This window comes from Orbicella faveolata, unplaced genomic scaffold, assembly GCF_042242905.1.
Source record: "Orbicella faveolata isolate gen_17 unplaced genomic scaffold, um_ofav_v1 contig_13, whole genome shotgun sequence".
NCBI classification, from domain to species: domain Eukaryota; kingdom Metazoa; phylum Cnidaria; class Anthozoa; order Scleractinia; family Merulinidae; genus Orbicella; species Orbicella faveolata.
In genome coordinates, this window is record NW_028301540.1 from 25,336,153 (window position 1) to 25,356,562 (window position 20,410).

Consider the following 20,410-nt stretch of genomic DNA (forward strand, 5'->3'; position numbering starts at 1 on the left):
CGATTTTTGAGTTTTTTTTTTTGTAAAAAAATACCTCTTAGTCGGCGCATCGGGTATGTTATGGATGGGTCAATGGATGAGCAAGTGAGTGAGTGAGTGAGTGAGTGAGTGAGTGAGTGAGTGAGAGATGTATGTATGTCACACCAATCAGACCGGATCTACCATAAACAGCCAATCAAATTTCTTGTTTTAAAGGTAAATGGTATGTGAGAAGATCTGATCCCGATAGAGTTCAGAATGGCTGTATTTATTCCTCTATAAAAGAGGAGGAAGTATTCATATATTGGGTTTACTTTGACATTTTCTGTGGGTTAGGCAGAGTATTTTAGTTATAAACAAGATGAGCCTTGAGGTTTGAAACAGTTCATCAGTTAGTAGTATGCAAATGGGATGAGATACTCAGTTTCATTTTTAGTTACAAAGGTAACTTGATAATTCTGTTTTCACAAGGGGTAAATTCAATTAGAGGTCACGAATCGTCGCTTCTAGTTCTTAGGACATGTTTTAGAGAAGATGAGACTTTAGATTTGAAAGAGTTCTAACATTTACAATAGTAAGTGCAGGTAACGATTGTTTTGTTCTTGTTGCATGCAAATATAACGAGATATTTTTATTTTTTAGTTACAAAGGGTAATTTGACACTCTTGTTTTTCACAAGGGAGTAAATTCAATTAGAGCTGACGAATCGTCACTACTCTTTCCCACAAGGTGTTTGCTATCTTTAGTTACAAATGGTAACTTAACACTTTGGTTTTTTATATGGGAGTTAATTCTATTAGTACCGACAAGTTATCGGCTATTGTTTCCAGGATATTAAACAAAAAAGAAGCTTTCAATTCTGGACGGTTTTTACGTCTTTTCAGTAGCAGTTTAATAGTTTTAATAGATGACATTCATTTCAGTCCGATATTTTTAAAGGTAAAAAGTACGAGAACTGCTCAAATGTTCTTTGAAGACTGCGTGGCACCAAGTTAAAGTGCAATTTAATTAAATCAGACTTTCAACGTGTCAGAGAGGTTTTTTTTGTCTTTCTTTCTATTTTTGGTGAAGTAGTGTTGTGTTGTGTTGTGTAAAAAGGGTAAACTTATGACTTGTATAAAATGCGAAAAGGTCTCTTATTTAACTTGAGTCAGTTCTGAGCAAAAAGTCCCTCTTGGGGGTTGGAAGGGCTATGTGATCGGTGAGTGAGGGAGTTATGCATGTGCGCGTGTCACACCAATCACAGTGTGGGTTGTATCAAAGAACGAATCAAATTGCCTGTTAGAAAATAAGATGGTATCTACATTAATCTGGAGATTTGTCAGATTACTGTACTTTGTTCAGTCAAACATTTTATGGCTTACTATTTAGCTATCTTACCATGACCGATGTAACATCGCACGTACATCATAAACTCGCAGTTTCTTTCTTGCTGTACATCGTGACCAAAAACACTTGTCAAATTAACCAAATCATTACTGTTAACAGCTCCATAAATGCTCCTATCTCCAACACTTCACAAAAAAAAAAATAACTCTTGCACGCCTTGCGTGCCTATGTTTTCCAGTATGCTAGTAGCATTCATACTTATAATACTAGATATGTTGCTAGCCAAAACCTAGCTCTGCAAATCACGAGTCAGAACAAACAGTGAACAAACACCGGGAAACAAACTATATCCTTTATCCTATATGGCTTCCGGCAAGTATATTTTGCAGGTTGCAGGGTGCAGGTCGAAATTTAATTATAAGTGGAAAATCACTGGCACTTATTAATAACCTATATACTCGTCAGGGGTTCTTACATAAGGTAGTACCCCTCTTTCACATAGTGAAAACACAATCGATCCACAATAAATACTTATCGATCGACACAGTGAGACCAGTGAAACCTCTTCAAAGCCATCTGGATGGCCGCTCCACAGATGTTTCCATCTATTCCAGATTTGGCTCGGGTCTTCCCTCAACAACAGAAGATTCCCGTTAAGTGTCTAGAGTAAAATAAAGCATTGTTGTCATTGTTGTTGTTGTCAGTAGATGAGGGGGGGAGGGGTGGTGGTGGTGGTGGTGGTGGTGGTGAACCAAGGGGTCATGTGAATAGTTCCTCAGTGTAATACTGCTTCTCTTCTTTAGGTGCCACTTTTGATCTCAAAGGGGTATTCTGGGGTTGTTGTAGTGTACCTGCGTGTGGGTTACCAAGAGGCAAAGATAACATATTTTGGAATACTGGAAACCTCATGTCTCAAGATTTAGCCCTTCACTGGGGCAACTGAAGCCCGGCTTTATAAGCAGATGACTGAATCCAATCTTCTACTCCCTTCCCTCAACCTTTTACATTTTTTTTGGAGGGCCCCACTGAAAACTGCCACTGCAAGTTGGGTTCCCTACCAACTATTGCCGTGGTAACTGTTAAGTGATCACAAAGTTATTTCATCTCTTCCAAATTTCAGTGATGGCTTCATTTGTTCTAGTGATATCCAGATCACTGATCTAATTACTCAATTGACAATTAATTAGCAAGACTAACCTTAAAATGACTTATGGGTGTCAGTCTATCATGAAACAAACCTTAAGTGGGGAGGGAGAACTGAGTGTTCAATTCTTTCTGCATAACCCCTCTTCAACTATATTATGCAATTGCTTTCCAAGATCTATGAAAAAGTAGCCTGAATTGGGAAGTATGCGAATTGAGATAGCTGATAATCCCTCCATAATAACATTAGGCTTGAAAACCTGTGGATCCATTTCCCAACTGGTCTAATAGGCCTGATCATGATTTTCAACGCCATCTTGACGCATAGGCAAAGTGGTCAGAAATATCAGTATTTGTATGTGAATTAGGCTCGATTTCCACCTCTCTCTCTCTCATATCCAGTCCAGTGGCGGATCCAGGGGAGGGCCCCCCCCCCCCTTATTTTGGGTAAAAAAAAAGACGAACTCACAGAAGGAAGAAAAGCCAGCAGGGCAAGCAAAACAAGACTGCGCCCCCCCCCCCCCCCTTCAGCTCAAAGTCTGGATCCGCCACTACAGTCTTTGTTCCTCCCCAAGAGCAAGGAGTGCAGGGGAGGAGGGTGGGCTCGTTTCCCGAACAGCAGCAAATAACTTGTTCAAAAATGGAATTTTACACAATTGCAATGTTAAAATACTGGGTGAATCGCAACGTTAAACTAGTGAGACAATCTCAGATAGTGCAGAGTGCAATTGATAGCTCTGGTACAATAGTCCTATAAGTACTCACCCCTACTCAGTTCACTTCCGGTTTGTGTCTACCTTGGTAGTCTGCTACGGCTTTTCCTCTTTGCAGTGTGTGTTTCAAGGTTTTATTTTCATTCAAGGTCCAAAAATTACGCACAAATTAATTACTACAGGTGTTTTACATTGATTTTCGTCCATTTTAAATTCAATAATACGCTGAAGCAGCAAACGTGACAATTTAGCTCTTCACGCCAACTTTAACTTGATACTTTTGTTTTCCTCGCAAAGGCATGTAATATGAAACCCTTCTCCAAAACATACAGAAGATGTCCTTGTTTTTTGGAGATAAATGAAAGAAAGTTAAATATCTGATGTAGTGATGAAGAAACGGAACAGAAATGATGTTGTTCTACTAAAAATGCAAATTTTTACTGATGAACAAGAACTAATTTAATTATCAGATATAGTCACGAAATACCTGACTTTCTTTTTCAGTTGCCGCCTTTGTTGTTAACAATAAAACAATTCAAAATTAACACACAACGATATTGATGGCTGAGAAACATTTCAACGAAAAGTATTGAAGATAAACAGCGCTACTTGGCCAATATGAATGAGTCTCCTCGAAGACTGATTAAATTAATTTGCGCTTTCATTAGGTGCCACGGTGTCTGCAGCAATATTTGAGCATTTTCCTGGTTTCTTTTGTTACAAATTTACAATTTGTAGAGTATTAAAGCCACTAACTTGGGAACTTTTTGGTCTCTCTTACAGACACAATTAAGGCAAGAAATAAACATTAGCTGCTAAGGAGAAGCAATACATTTGAACCCTGACAAGCACACTATTGTAGATTGAAAACAGCAGATGATATTCGTTGAACCGACCTGTGTGTGATTCTAAAAGATACGCAGCCCCAGCAACGTTTCACTTTTGCAATAAAAAGGGACAATTGGTGCTACCTGAAAAATAACTGCCGTCCTTGGTCACATGACATGATATATAAAATACCGTGTGGAAAGATAGTGTATAACACCAACGATGCTAGAACGCATGCGTCTTACATTTTGAGCTCTACCATAAGGAAAACCACTCAACATTTGTGCACGATTCCATATGCAATGTATCCTTCACCTAATATAGAAGCCACGAACGCTAACTAATCTACGCATGCGTTTAGGGCAAATTAGTTTTGTTCTAAGGAGAATGGTACCACAAGGAGAGCAAGGGGTTACCTGGAACAAATATATAGCTTTGCAATGTTCAGAGCTAAGTAACGGGAATGGAATGTGTTTTACGTAGTGTACACATGTACCTTTCCCACCCTACCCCTACTACTTCCTTGCCTCTAGACTAATTAATTGACTGAAATTAATTGATTAAACAAACATTAAAGTTTACACCTCAGTGCCATAGGGCCTTAACGCCTTATTTCCTTAGGGCCAGGCAGCTCCCATAACCATCCCAATAGTGCACTTTGCACTAAAAAGGTAGAAGATTGCATTCACCAAGTGTGAAGGATGTAACTTGACTAAATGACACTCAGTGAATTTTTATTTTCAGTACATATGTCTGCAAATTTGGCTGGGTAGATACGCTTCCCGAGAAAAACATTTATAGACAAATGTATTGGAAATCCCACTACGTTCTTCAAATTTGGTGAATACAATCTGCTACCTAGTATGATAAAGTTGTGATGCACAAGTTGTGCAAAATTCAGTATTTAAAAAAAGTTCTTAATTTTGTCGTCTGATTCCCACACAAACACTGTAATTTCTGACCACTTTGCCTACCCATCAAGATGGCATCAAAAACAGTGATAGGCCTATTAGTTTTAAGGTAACTTACCCCCATCTTTTTCAATCTAGAATTGGCTAAAAGAAATGACTGCTCAGGTACTTGCCATTAATAGCATAACCTGCGAACAGGCTCCCGGCAAGGACGGAAAGAAAATTTTGGGGAGCACGAAACAGAAGAATTCGGAGAGTGAAGCGATCAGGGCAGGAGCCTGTAATTGCAGGCTATTAAAATAGCAATACATGTATCTACTTACAAATACTTTCAATGTGGTGCTCCCTGTTCTACTAGAAATTCTGAAAATTTGGGTAAGCAGGCAAATGGTTTGGAAATTTCCTGGTAAATATTACGTCTGAAGATAATCTAAAAATTGTTGGATTTTTAGAATTCAAACCATTCAGACAAATTTTGGTGGCACAATTAGATGGAATAGAAATTGCTATGACCAATTTTTTTTAAAAATTTGGGTGAACCGCTCAAGCTAGGTTGTTCTTTTTTCGTAAATCCCAGGATAATTTTCCAGTCTATCACAGTCAGTTTCATGCGCTACTGAACATAAAGCGCCATTTAGTTTGTCTCATCACGTATAATGAATATTTATCACCTAAAATGTGCAACCAGTTAAAATATAGTATATGCAATTACCTGTACATACCACAAAATGAAAAGATTTCTTAAATTTACCGATAAGCTCTCCTATTGCGAGACTACCGCCCCACGTAGTCAAAAATTTTAAATATGCTGTGATAGACTCCAGGAACACTGTTACATTTTGTGTCAATTTATACACGATTTTTTAAATACAAATACGATAATTAACACTTCCTGTTGCCCGAACATGGAGGAATATTTCCCTAAAGAAAGTAAAGCGAATCATCACTTAAGAAATTAAAAACTTAACATTTTTCATAAAATCGTTCGAAAACTAGACGGGATATTGTGCAACTCTCAATTTGAAGCACTTATTGTCTGTTAATTTGCAACTTTTTAGTTCACTATATCGGAACAAGTAACACTAAAATTAATTTTACGCGTTTTTGGCGTGTCTTTTCTTCATTTCCGAGGAAGGCTTCAGTGTTCCATTTTTATGATTCTTTGCTGAAGATTTTTTGATCTTCTTCGCCAAGCTTTTCTTCTTTCTTTTGTCCTCGGGCTTCAATAATCTCGTGTTTACCTCGATAGCGGCTAGCGTCCCAACAATCGGTCCGAGCCAAAACACGAACAAATGCTCCCATATTACTTCCTTCTTCGTGCAAAACACAAACGAATGAGCAGTGGCCAGGGCTGGATTCATCCATGTTCCAGTGGTTTCGGCGAGAAAGTAACTAACCAGGACGCACAACGCCGATCGAATGACAGGGTTGAACTTCTTGAGTCCGCCACGCGACAAGAAGTCACTGATTGTCGTCACGAACGTGCCCAAAATTTCGATCGAAATTCCGTACAACAGAGAAACTTCCAGTGTAGATCGCAAACCCTTCCTCACTTGCTGATGGTGTAGATCACTCCACGTTGACTTCCACAGCATTTGAATGAACGGAAAGCTCAGAAGGGCGCCAAAAAGTTGAAATACAATTTTCGTTACATTGTCCGCTATCCAATACCCTTTCTTGTACACGAAGTCTTCCATAAGGCCACATGGATTCGCGAATGCTCCCTCGAAAATGTATTCGGCATTTTTTAATGTTAACAGGCAAAAAGAACAGAACAGTGCAATCCAGACGTTATAGAATCTTCCGATGACTGATATCTCGAAGACGCAAACAGACAACTGAAAAGTGGAGATGAGTTCGTTGGCGTATATGTAGTACGTTTTTGGGAGTAGTCGCCGAAGAATTTCACGTAGAAATTCACCTACAAGGTAACCAGCAGCAATGGCAGCTAAAGACCAATGAAAACCCATTTTTTAGATGAAATCTGCTCAAATGTTCGAGCAGTCTTCAAACATGAAGTTCTCTAAGCTATGTCTAGAGTACCAATTCCGAGGATCAATCATGGTAGGGACGGGGCACCGGAACATCAACCATTCACTCCTCCCGTCCAAGTAATGTTTTGTCGACATTGCAAAATACACATAAGAGAGGGTTTGTAAACTTTGTTTTACTTGGGGGTACTTGGAAGACGATAGATCTGCTTCTGTAAAGCTAATAACACATTCGTAAAAAGAATTGAAGAAGAGATCTTTGCCCTACGGAAGCGTTGCTAAATAGTCTGCAGGGTGGGGAGGGAGGGAGGAAGTTATCAGGACACAAAACAGCTCACATGTCCAGACCAATCAGGTGATTCTCATATCAGGAGCTGAACTTTCAACCCTGTAACTAAGGCTATTAGTTTCACATATGCTAAACTAAAGAACATAGAGTGCTTCAATCTCGAAATAAAGTATCTTGAAAAAATTTGGAATGTCCCAAGGTGACAAATTTTTAGGATATTTCAATGCTATTTAGAAGTGAGTGGTAATGGTAGCAGAACCTATATATTTTGACATATTTTTTGTATAATTTTACAAATACATGAACACAGTGACTGCATACTAAATGTTCCATAACTGATTTACAAATTTTGTCAAAATTATTTTTGTGACAAGTTGACCTTTAAAAACACTGCAAACCTATGATTAGGACACAACACTTCTCTCCATTGGTTACTATATTATTGGCTTAGAAATTATTGAGGCATAACAATATTAAATAAAATACCAGTTTCATAGACTTAAATGAAAATCCTTAGGCAATATTATTAGTCTTGGATATTAGCCTTGGCTGATTTTGACTACAGTCGAACCTCCCGTAACTAACCACCCAAAATCTCAAACCTAAGTGGTCGCTTACGGGAGGTGGCCGCTTATGAGAGATTAGACCATATTGGGACAAAACTTTGCCTCATTAACATATTGTAAACTGCAGAGCCTTACCACATGTTTTAAATGTTGTATTCGCATGAAAAGTACTTCCCATTGAGAAATGTCCGTCTCATGTACTTTCCAGGAATGCAAAAATGTTACAACACTTTAAATCCAATTTTCACTCTGTTATCTGTCAAGCAGTCACTTACAGGAGGTTAGATACAAAAGAAAATTTCAAACTTTTAGTTCTGAAAGTGGTTGCAGTCGCTTGCGAGAGGTGGCTGCTTACAAGAGGTTCCAAATACTTGTAGTGATTTGACTTGAAAACTTTTGGTATTTTGGAAAACTAGTCACTGAGGAGAGGTGGTCACTTACAAGAGGTTGTCCCAAGTGGAGGTTCGACTGTAATTGTTAGCCAAAACCTTTTGGCCCATCAAGTAATCAAAAAGGTGGCACAGGCAAACAAAAGATAATTCATTTAGGAGGTAGCCTGTGAATAAAGCCCCCTCTCTCCACTCCCGATAGGCTATAGTTTGGCATTTTGTGAGAAACACTGAACAAATTTGCATGCTAGCGTTTAGGCTACCTGGTCTACTTCATGTCCCTGTTATTTCAAGAATCAAGTTCAACAACTTATAAATTAGATATGTATTTAAACACACACATGGATTTTAAATATTATTTACCTTCTAAAATGATTCATTTTGTAACACTTTAAATTGATCTTTTTATAAGTTAAGTGATCAAAACTAGACTGTCACTCATTCCTCTTTAGATCAACAAGAAAGTAGAAACACTTGTACAGTGTGACCTGAAGGAGTGCACTTTAACAGATTGGTAATAAGGTTTTCTTGGCATGTTTATCTTTTCAGCAGAGATCAAAGCCCCTACGGACAGAATATTTTCTTTTTCATTTCATATCTGACACTTACCTAATCTGTTCATTTTGGTAGATTACTTATTGATTTGTAGGATTGTGTCTGCCTGGAAATACAATTGTTCTTCACAGAATCTCCCAAAATGAACAGCACTCTGGGTCAGAGGAAAACAGGCAGACTAAGCTATGCTGATCTCTCTTTCTACCTTTATAATTCTTCAAGGCTCATCCATCCAATATGATACACACTAAATATTTTTAGCTATAATTAATCAGAATTCAAGGACCACTGGGTTACTGTGAACTAGCATCTCCATCATCTGCAGAGGAAAAATGTATACAAAGAGTCAAGAACACAGTTCTACATGTATGTGTCAAGAGCCTTCACCAATCTGATTGGATATTGCTCTGAGGTCGCTCACACTCCCTCTGCTGCAGAACCATCTCTGAATCAATTGAAACCTTAGGATTTACTAGATACAATGCACACAAGTTGATTTTGATTGTGAGGAGGTGGTGACCTAATGGTTAGTACACTGCACTCCAGATTAATCGATTCAGGTTCAAGCCCTGGCTGGGGTACATGTAGTTGGGTTTTGTTTTTTTGGGGACAAGACACTTTTATAATCTCACAGTGCCTCTCTCCATCCAGGGATGGTTTGTTCAAAAGCCAGTTAACACTAACCCAGGTTAAAAAGTAACTGACTGAAGTATCAATTTTTCTTGTATAAACAGTTTTTGCTGCTTTGGGTTTGTGTAGTTTGAGATTATTCAAACTCAGAACTGAAAGACAAACAATATAAATTGAAACCGTCACCAGAAAGTTACAAAACTGAAATCAAAATTCTTGCTAATCCTGGGTTAGCTTAATCAGGCTTTGAACAACCTGGCCCAGGAGTAGGTAGTAGTGGATTATCCCGGCAACCTGACAGAATGCTGAGGAGTAAACTGTAAAGGACTAGCATCGGATCCAGGGGGGAAGCATACTTGTAGCCACTCTAAGCTACAGAAACTGGAGTTAAATGTTGAGAGCTAGGAGCCAGTTGGGCTTTACTTCTTCTTTACTTTACTAGCTATAATGTTGCAATGTTGCAATGTCCAATTGATGCATTTCTAACCTGGTTTGGGATCTTGTCCTTCCCCGGGTTGATTCTGTGCTCTGTGTTGATCGACGGCAGCCTGGGCCTGGCCTCTTAACTGATCAAACAACTCTGGATTGGACTGCTGCATCTGTTCACCGAACTGTTGGGCACTGAAGCAACCAAGTTTATTAACGTCTTTCAATTTTAGACATTCACGGGTGTCTACCTTTTCTCTGAATGGAACAATTTCCACCACTTGACTATGGTAAGGCCATTATTAACAAAGCTTTAAACAAATGGGCAGGGTATTGGCCAGGAATTCAAAAAGTAGCCATCCAAAATTCTATACAAGTATATGTGACTAAAAACCTAACCTTATAGACATCCAGGGCTGTGCTCCCTTAATATGTTATGCAGTTTTAAGTGAAAATTTGTTAAATGATGTCTAAATTTTCAGAAAAGGCACTCATCAGTCAGAAATTCAACAATCCAGAAGAGGAAAAAAAAAATAGTCCAAAATGTGGGCAGCTGATCTACAACCCTGCACAAACATGAACACACTATAAAAGACAAGCCTCTTTCTGTCAACCTTGAGTAAATGACCCAATAGGGTTTCCAAACTGGTTGTCTACGAGTTCTTCTATTCAAACATTATTCCAAAAGATGCCAATTGATAATTACATGTATGAGGTACAATACATGCATTTTTAAATGCAAAAAGCCTATGCCAATAATTATATCAAACAGCTTTAGCAAAACATGAGATGGCATGTGTGAAATGCAACTTACGCTTGAAAAATGCCAGCGGCACCTCCACCACCTCCTGCACCGCCTCCCATCATATTTGTCATCCTAAAAGCACAATAAATTAATAGAAATGACATAAACTTGGAAAAAAATCTGAGTTCCAGATGGGATTTGAACCCATGAGCCTTGGTGATCTAGCTGGATGCTCTAACCACCGAGCTACTGGAGATTCTATGGTGAGCAAGGGTGAAATGTGGGTCTGTGACTGGAACTGCATCACGTGGTCACACAATAATGACTTGGCACATACATGTATGAACTCATAACTGCATCACGCAGTTACACTGAGGCATATCAAAGATGCAACCAACATCCCTTCAAAGTGAACTTATTATAAGAAATATGTCAAATACTAAATGCAGAAATGAAATCAACTCGGAAAAAATTTGAGTTCCCGATGGGATATGAACCCTTGACCCTCTAGAACTAGGATGTTTTTTTTTCAAGTTGATATCATTTCTACATGTAATATTTCTTATAATACTCAAATTAATAGACCTTATAAATACTATAGTTACAGTTAAATACTCTGACAGTATTTTAAATGGTCATTTTATACAAGCAAGAGTATTTATAGCATTGCAATGTTTCTGATACCATGCACTTACACCGTACAACAGGACTCTGTGGAGACTAACAACAATTAAAAGATGCATGTGCCCATGGATGGAAGGAAATAATCTGTGGATCAAGCATCATACACTGTGCTTTTGATAAGACCTGGCATTCTCCAGAACTCCAGGGTATTCTGTCGTGAATCATCAGCTTTAACGTTCAGCAGTTTTTGAAAACTGGTCCTCAAGAGGAGGTTGTTATATCAGCTTCTAACTTATTGCTTTCAGATGGGTGCTGAACCAGGACAACCATCTACTTCAAATCGTATTACTAGTAGAGGCACTACATGCAGTATCTCAGTATTTTACTACATCAAAACTTATACTTACATTTGCTGAACACCTGGGTTACTCATAAAGGTTTGGGCCTGAAATGAAATTAAAGAAATTTAGCATTACTATAACTAGGACAAATAATCAGTTTGTCCCATAACCTCGTAAGTATACATGACTGTACAATCCCTAGGAATTTGCGGGTACTTGAAAAAAATGCCCATTAAAAATTGAGATGAGTTCACAGACACAATGACTCAGGACATAAACAAAGTACTATGTATACAGTGCACAGTACATAACACATTCATATAATTATGCAGTCTTGATTTCAATTTCTTTCCTTGGTTTAGTGCATAAAAGGAATCTACATATAATAATAATAATAATAATAATAATGAGGACGATAATAATAATAATAATAATAATAATAATAATAATAATAATAATAAACATATGCAAAAAGTGACAGCCAGCAAACCGGCCTACTCAATATTGTAAAGACATTCAGCAATGATATCAAGATGGAATTCAGGCTGGACAAATGCGCTAAAGCCACATTCAAAAGAGGAAAGCTGACAGAAACTTCCGATTTACAACTTGACATTGACACCTGTATCAAGGAACTAGACCAAGAGAACACATATAAATACCTTGGCGTGGATGAAGGTGATGGTATACAGCATGCCAAGATGAAAGAAAGAGTGAGGAAGGAATACTAACGCAGAGTAAGGATGGTCCTAAAAACGGAGCTCAATGCTGCCAATAGATTTGAGGCAATCAACACCTTAGCTATCCCAGTGGTAACCTACAGTTTTAACATAATCGACTGGAAGATGAGTGAAATCAAGAGGTTAGACACAAAAACAAGAAAACTACTCACCCTATCAAAAATGCATCACACAAAAGCAGATGTAGACAGACTCTACCTCCCAAGAAATGCTGGTGGTAGGGGTCTTATCCAATTAGAAGCCTCCTACAAAACAACCACGATAGGGCTCGATACATACCTAAAGAACACTGATGATGCCCTAATCGAACTAGTGCAAGAACATGATGGCAGAAAGAAATTGTACTCTATACAAAGGCAAGCAGAACAATTCAAACAAGAACTAGACCTAACAATACCAGATAAACAAGCAGAAGAAACAACCGCCAAATATGCAAAGAGAACCAAACAAATGGCATGAAATAAGACCCAAGAAAAATTAACAAAGCAGTGGGAGAACAAAGCCCTACATGGAAGATACCCAAAGAGAATAAAGGAGGCAGATGTTGACCACCACAAAACCAACGAGTGGCTCAAAAGCAGTGGACTGAAGGCAGAAACGGAAGGATTCATAATCGCAGCCCAAGACCAAAGCCTAGCTACCAGATCATACCACGCCAGCATTATCAAAGATGGTACTAGCCCCCTATGCAGGATGTGTAACAAATACGACGAAACAATTGACCATATCGTGTCTGGGTGTCCTGAACTTGCAAAAACAGAATATACCCACAGACACGATAAAGCAGCCGCGTATATACATTGGAAAGTCTGTCACAACTATAATATAAAGACATCAGAAAAGTGGTATGACCATGAACTGCAAACAGTTACAGAAAACGAGGATGTCACGATATTATGGGACATGCCAATACACACAGACAGGAAAATAACAGCCAACAGACCCGATATAGTGATTAAAGACCACAAAATGAAAACCTGTAAATTTATTGACATGGCAGTACCATCAGACAGAAACACATCCGTGAAAGTCAGTGAAAAACTATCCAAATATAAGGACTTGGAAATCGAAACAAGCCGAATGTGGGGCATGAGAACGGAAACGATACCAGTTATCATTGGAGCACTTGGAGCTATCAAAAAGGGACTAGAAACTTATCTTGGAAGAATTCCTGGCCAATTAAGCATCAGTGAACTACAAAAGATAACCTTGCTAGGTACAGCACACATTTTGAGGAGGGTGCTATCAAGCTAAAAACTGGCTATCCCCTAGTGCCCCAGGACCATGGTTTGGTCTCGGCCCTAAGGACTCTAAGCAAACATTACGTGAGGACGATAATAATAATAATAATAATAATAATAATAATAATAATAATAATAATAATAATAATAATAATAACCTCGTAAGTATACATGACTGTACACTCCCTAGGAATTTGGGGGTACTTGAAAAAAATGCCCATTAAAAATTGAGATGAGTTCACAGACACAATGACTCAGGACATAAACAAAGTACTATGTATACAGTCTACAGTACATAACACATTCATATAATTATGCAGTCTTGATTTCCATTTCTTTCCTTGGTTTAGTGCATAAAAGGAATCTACATATAATAATAATAATAATAATAATAATAATAATAATAATAATAATGAGGACGATAACAATAATAATAATAATAATAATAATAATAATAATTACAGGTCACAATTGTACAGAAGCTGAACGTGAGCTATTGGCACTGCCAGTGAGAATGGGAGGTATGGGCCTAATAAATCCGAGCCAAACAGCAGCTTTAGAGTATGCAGCATCAGCCAACATCTCTGGTCCACTAGCCCATCAAATGAAATCACAGTCGCATAAGCCACCAGACAAAAGTGAAGTACACGCTGTACAACGGGAGATGAGCCAAGTGAAGTATCACTATCTGAAGGAAAAACTTGATGAGGTGAAGGGCTCGATTTCAGGAAAAATTTTGAGAGCTGTCGACCTTGCCACTCAGAAAGGTGCTTCTAGTTGGCTTACTGTTTTGCCAATTAGAGATATGAATTTTGATTTAAACAAGAGTGAGCTCCGAGACGCTGTGAAACTCAGGTACGACTGGGAAGTTCCTGATACTCCCTCTGTTTGTGTTTGCGGGGACATATTCAATGTGGATCATGCTATGATATGCAAAAGAGGCGGACTTATCATCCAACGCCATAATGAACTACGGGATTTGGAGGCAGAACTGCTTAGCATGGTATGCGATGGTGTCGAAACCGAACCAGTTTTGCAAGACATCACAGGAGAAGATTTGAATAGGGGAGCCAACACCACCCCTGATGCGCGGCTGGATATAGTTGCTAGGGGATTCTGGGAGAGGCAGAGGTCGGCTTTTTTTGATGTCAGAGTATGCCATCCGAATGCAGACTCCAATAGAGATTTGGATCCAGACTAGATAATCAGGCAGCACGAAACAGAGAAGAAGCACCAGTATGCCAGCCATGTGTTAGAAGTAGAGCAAGCTACATTCACGCCATTAGTTTTTAGCACAACGGGTGGAAGGGCAGTGGAATGTAATCGATACCATAGTAGACTTGCTGAGTTAGTTGCTACAAAGAAGGGCGAAAGTTATGCGACTACCATGTCATGGATCAGGGCAAGAGTATCTTTTGCGCTGCTAAGATCAGCATTACTTTGTTTAAGAGGCTCGCGAGCTCCTAGGAGAGTCCACTTACTGTAGAACTGTCGGGCATTGATTTATATATCAAAAAAGGACATGCAAATATTTGTTAAGGCAATTGAGAATGCTATTTCCGGGGAACTCTAGCCGAAGCCACGAGCACTGAGCCAAGAAGTGGACCTGCATATAGCTACAGTGCATTTTTAAGGTAGAGTTTTTGCCATTTAAATGTGTAGAGTATTTTTTACTATTCTTATTTAAATTTTTTCGACAAATGACAATAGACAAATTTATAAGGGTTGTAAAGAATGAGTGTAATTTGTAATTCGTTTGTAAGTTAGTGTTTCCCTGATATATATATTGTCCTAAGAATTTTTACAGTTGTAATTTTTTTATAAGCCACTAATAAACATTATTATTATTATTATTATTAAAATAATAATAATAATAATAATTAACATAATGTAATATTAACTAAAAGTTTTTTTTCCAAGAAGAAGAATTTTTGAAGTAACTTTTTGAAAGAAATTGTTCTTGTGAGTAATAATAATGTTGAAAGACAGCGTGCATTTCCAGAACTAAATGCAAATCTAATTCACCAGCAACTCATAGTGAATGATACTGTTTGTTCATTGGCTCACTTATTACCAATGACTTTCCATTCTCAGGAATGAAACATGAAGTACACTGTAGTATAAGGAATGGAATCACATTTTACATGTATTAAAGTTAACACATGTACTAGCCAAGAAAAAAGACATACCATATCCATGATTGCAGGGTTTGTTAACAGGCTGCCCAAATCAAGTCCTCCTAAATTTGGAACACCTAGAGGCAAAAAATTGCAAAGAAAAGGATATTTTGACTTGAGATCCAATCATTCAGTTGCATTTGGTGATTAATTCATACCAACTGGGCAACTGTACACTTTACAGTAAAACAAAACTTCAAAAGAACTTGTTTAAGATACAGTGGAAGTTTGAACTTGAAAATATCACTGATTATTTCTGGCCATCCTTGGAAAAGTGTACTGTAACTGTAACTGTAATAATAATAATAATAATAATAATAATAATAATAATAATAATAACAACAACAACAATGTTCAATAACAACAACAACAATAGTAATAATAACAATAATAATAATAATAATAATTATAATACTTTATTTATATAGCACTATTTCCCTTTAGCTCAATAGCACTTTACAACTGTACAACAAAACCATACAATCATGTACTTTGGGGAGCAAAGTACAATTATCTTCAGTTAACCTTACAGATTTAGAAGTCTTCAGAGCTCCAACTAAATTTAACTGATTAAGGAGCATTGTGGGAAGGTTTGGGATCACTATGTCTATCACTTAGTTTAACAGACCACAGCTAAGCCCATTGACATAATTTATAACACAAAAAACCCTATTACATTTGTCCGATATGTACTACAATAAAGAGTCTTTTTCACATACTGACCTCCTGGAGCAGGTCTGGTGTTACCAACCCCTCCTTGCTGGGATTCCCTAAGCTTTTCTTCCACCTGCGATAAGCTGCTTTGATAAAATGTGCTACCAGGCTCTAATTCTAGAGCCTTTGAAACAAATGAAACAACATGTCAGTTACTTCACAACATTCTCCAGATGAGAATTGTCTGAGTTCACAATGAATAGACTTGACAGAAACAAGTGACAATGATATCGTCAATAGCACTTCTTATTTTCGATGAAGTATTTCAATTAGAGTTTCATACCTTTGCATAGCTTTCCTTGGCTTTCTGGAGGTTGTTCAAATTGTGATATGATAAACTGAAATATATGAAAGACCCAGGGTAAACAAATCAATGTAAACCACGACCCAGGTGTCATTGATGGGAAGGTTACTACTTGTACATGTAACTGCCTTTGTCATCACACAAGAACAATGTAAGCTCACCCCATTCGTCCATAGGCCTTTCCATAATTGGGGTCCAGAGTTAGAGCTTTCTGGCAGTCATCTATTGCCTTTTGGTGTTCACCCATTTTGCTGTAGGCAGCAGCCCTACATAGAAGAAATATTGATCAAGACATGTCTTACGTCAGTGACAATATTGTCAGTGTTACTCCAGAAAACATCCACACTACCATACTGGGGTTTCTTTGTTTGAAAACCTCTCTTTGCCCAGCTAGAAATTCCAGTTGAGCTTCATTCTTTCCTTTTAAAAGTTTTATCGTTTGAGCTACCCCCCCTCCCATTACCATATATCAAATGAGCCTCAGTGGGATGAGCATGGATATTATCCAAAAACACAATGGATCCTGTCATTCTCTTCCACTGATCTGGTATTGTTAATAGTATGGAGAAACAACAAGTACCCTTACTTGACCAAGAGCCTATTATAGAAACCCTGTGATACTCTAGTGTACATGTACATGTATGTGTAAAAGATGGGAACATGGATTTAGCAGGATTTTCACAAACAATCAAAATGAAAGGTGACTGACAATAGAATCTCCACAAACCTGTTACAAGGAAAGACAGCATTAGCACTGTCCAATTCCATGGCTTTGGTATAACACAGTATTGCTTCGTTATACTTTTCTTCTTTCATCAACTGGTTTCCTAAGGAATGTACAGTGATATTTAACAATTAGACCCATAGCCCATAAGGCGAAGCCGAATGGGCTATTGACCCGTGGCCCTTGAGGGCGAAGGGTCTAACTGTTTTAGTATCACCCAACTAGTTGGACAGAAAAGGCAATAATAAAATTTAGCAAATGCAAGTTGAAGAAATATTTATTTGGGAATAAAATGAAAGAACGTGTCATGGTCGATTGCGCCAATTTCACTACTTGAGGACTATTACTAATAGTCCTCTAGTAGTGTAGCCTATTAAAATACAGGATTGCATTAATTAGTCCACTAGTTGGGTGATACTAAATATTGATAGACCTTTGAGACCTTTCACAAACTAGCACACTGTGTAATATACAGTATTGTAAAGTGCATGCTAATCACCTGTGCCAGAGCTATCTAGGCCATGTTCACTACATTGTATATATATGTACAATGTATCTAGACAAGAATGCTCAAGAAGGTCAGGATTCAGAATTTTGCTAGTGCTGGTCTAATGTTGGACTAGTGAGAGTTTTAATCTACTGTTCCACAGTCAACAAAACACCAGTGGTACACCACTTAAAGTATGGCATTGAAAGGAAGGGAAAGAAGGAATTTGGTGAGTTAAGGTTATAAGATGCTGGCATTATTGCACAGATTATACTGTACCTTCAGTTTTAAGTTCTTCTGCTTTGGCCCTGTCTTCGGCAGTAGGCTGAGCAGCTGTTGATCCTCCCCTTGTCTACAAACAGATAAAGAAATGTTTTCTAGAAACACTCAAATGTGGAAAGAGAAATACTTATCAAACTCATTTTAATCAGTACTTCATTAAGTTTAAGAAAAGGAAATCATGACCGAGACGGTCTTTGGATATCTGATCTTGATTAGCATAGATTTTTACAATTTTATTTCTCTGTTTTCTCCTTAGTTTTAGTTTGGACTGAGAAGCTATATCAACCTCTCAAGACAGTGTTTGACAATATTTCCAAACACCTTTAGGTTTGTCAAAAATACACCACTATGTATCATATTTTCAGCTCTCCTCTTAGCATTTGGAAATGTGGTCAAACATGGTCAAGAAGATTTGTGTTTTAATTTGATATTAATAATATATATAACCTTATTTATACATAACATATCTACAATGATCCTTCAATTTATGAAATTCATTTAGTTAGACACTAATAATGTAATTGCAAAAGAGAAATCTTACTGTAAGTTGCATTTATTTGTAACAGTTATGAATAAAATTCCAGTTAAATTAAGTCCATAATTCAAAGTACATTTAAAGAGACACAAACCTGGGTTGCAGTTTCAAATATTTCTCCTAGAGGTTTATCACACTTCAATGTTTCAACTTGTGTAGGGTCGTTTCTGTTTATATCATAAACAGCTTCTAAACACTGGATAGAAACTAGAAGAAAAAAAGTTTCTCTGTTCAAGTAACACACACAGATCTAGTAACAACCTTGTGAACTCTCAGACATCACCTCAAATTGATACTAACATCCCCAATGTGTGTGTCCAGAGAAAATCTATACCCACACCATGGAGGGACACTGGAAATTCTGAGGAGGAGGGAATTCTCAATAGCCAAATTTTCAAGGGAAAGTATGAAGCTAATTAAAACTGGAAATTCCCGGGAGGAGAGGAGTGCAAACCAAATAACCATTCTTGGGAGGTATGGATATTTTCTGGAGCCACACAGTATCTTAGATAGAACCTTTCGTGTTGAACAGAAGTATTTCTAATTAAAAGTTAACAATTTAACAACTTGCGCACTCTAAATTTTCATCTTAACTTTCTTCCAATCCTTGATCTCCAAGAATAAACTCCCAGCATACTCCAAACACAGTTTATGAATTATTATTACGAATTCTTCAAAAACATTTGTTATACTTTGCTCATTAATTTCTTGGGAAATTCATGAGAACTGAAAATTGAAAATTCAAATTTTGGTTTCTACTTTATTAATATTAATTTCAATTTCAATTTCCGGGAAAAATGGTAATAGATTTATATTTAACTTGTCCAAGAAAAAAAAGGGATTTTCTTTAAAAATGCCTTGGGAAATTGACTTTGTCAGATTTTAAAGTCTCCTGAGGAAAAAATACTGGTAACTTTACACCTTCTCAGTTTGGTTAACTGGGAAACTCCTGCAGTAACATGTGCAGGTAATGACTGATAGTTGATCAAGCATAAAGTGAAGTCCACAAGAAGATAACAAAAATATATACAATTATAATGTATTGGGACATTGAATTTTTTACCTTGCACCCCCTTCCCTCTCCCCCCCCCTCCCCCCCCCCCCCCCTGCCCCCCTTATGGTGAAACAGACTTTACTCAGTGCCCAAGGTTGCCCTCCATGGCGGGTTGGGGGCAGATAAAAAATGTATCATTTGTATACAGTGTACTATAAGAATTACTAGAATACAATTTTACCACAAATGTATCAAGCAATTAAAACAAATAGTGTGATTAAAAATTGAAGGTAGTCTTAAGATTCTGTTATATTGTATTGACTTTAACAATCGTAAAATGAAAGAGTCCACAGAACAAACTGTGATCACGAGAAAGGTCTTCTTACAAGTACATTTTGAGCGACACACACAGTTACAACAAATCCACCAAGCAGTTTGAGAAGATTTGCCCTAAACGTTACAATAGAGACGAAACTAACACGTGCGCGTTAAAAATGTACAATTAAGCAGACTTCACTCACCGTCTAAACTCTCCGCTGCATCGCCGATCACAGCACCGGATTTCAACTGCGAAGAAAGATGTTCGATAATGGCGAACGCTAGTCTCTGTGAATTCGACATATCTCCTATGAGGGTAATCAAGGCCTGGAAACTCTGAGATCGCAGTGAACTGGAAGGAAAGATGTCCTGAATTCGCTTTCAAATTCAGCCACGTTCACCCACTATTCAGTTCCTGTTTGCAAAAAGATGGCG

At 37.7% G+C, this 20,410-nt stretch overlaps 3 protein-coding genes across 3 annotated transcripts; 1 reads left to right on the forward strand and 2 right to left on the reverse strand.

Annotated features, from left to right (window-relative positions):
• Positions 1-3,281: 3,281 nt before the first annotated feature.
• On the reverse strand, positions 3,282-7,137 carry LOC110058622 (aquaporin-12-like). The gene has a single exon (XM_089285165.1). The coding sequence runs from the start codon at positions 6,871-6,873 to the stop codon at positions 5,998-6,000; it is 876 nt and encodes a 291-aa protein (XP_089141291.1). The 5' UTR covers positions 6,874-7,137; the 3' UTR covers positions 3,282-5,997.
• A 283-nt stretch (positions 7,138-7,420) lies between these two features.
• On the reverse strand, positions 7,421-20,407 carry LOC110058623 (small glutamine-rich tetratricopeptide repeat-containing protein alpha-like). Its single transcript, XM_089285164.1, has 12 exons — positions 20,179-20,407; positions 18,758-18,870; positions 18,126-18,198; positions 17,363-17,462; positions 16,797-16,901; positions 16,615-16,669; positions 16,341-16,455; positions 15,630-15,694; positions 11,526-11,563; positions 10,564-10,626; positions 9,811-9,944; positions 7,421-9,012 (listed from the first exon to the last, which is right to left on the reverse strand). The coding sequence occupies exons 1-12, from the start codon at positions 20,276-20,278 to the stop codon at positions 8,987-8,989; spliced, it is 987 nt and encodes a 328-aa protein (XP_089141290.1). The 5' UTR covers positions 20,279-20,407; the 3' UTR covers positions 7,421-8,986.
• LOC149115779 (uncharacterized) lies at positions 13,617-18,048 on the forward strand. The gene has a single exon (XM_089285166.1). The coding sequence runs from the start codon at positions 13,853-13,855 to the stop codon at positions 14,639-14,641; it is 789 nt and encodes a 262-aa protein (XP_089141292.1). The 5' UTR covers positions 13,617-13,852; the 3' UTR covers positions 14,642-18,048.
• Positions 20,408-20,410: the final 3 nt, after the last annotated feature.

Coding starts and splice junctions, on each gene's coding strand:
- LOC110058622 (XM_089285165.1), bottom strand. CDS start 6,873: ATGGGTTTTCATTGGTCTTTAGCTGCCATTGCTGCTGGTTACCTTGTA.
- LOC110058623 (XM_089285164.1), bottom strand. CDS start 20,278: ATGTCGAATTCACAGAGACTAGCGTTCGCCATTATCGAACATCTTTCT. Junction 18,199..18,757: donor TATTTGAAACTGCAACCCAG/GTTTGTGTCTCT, acceptor ATCTGTTTGTAG/ACAAGGGGAGGATCAACAGC. Junction 9,945..10,563: donor GCCGCTGGCATTTTTCAAGC/GTAAGTTGCATT, acceptor TGGTTGCTTCAG/TGCCCAACAGTTCGGTGAAC.
- LOC149115779 (XM_089285166.1), top strand. CDS start 13,853: ATGAGGACGATAACAATAATAATAATAATAATAATAATAATAATAATT.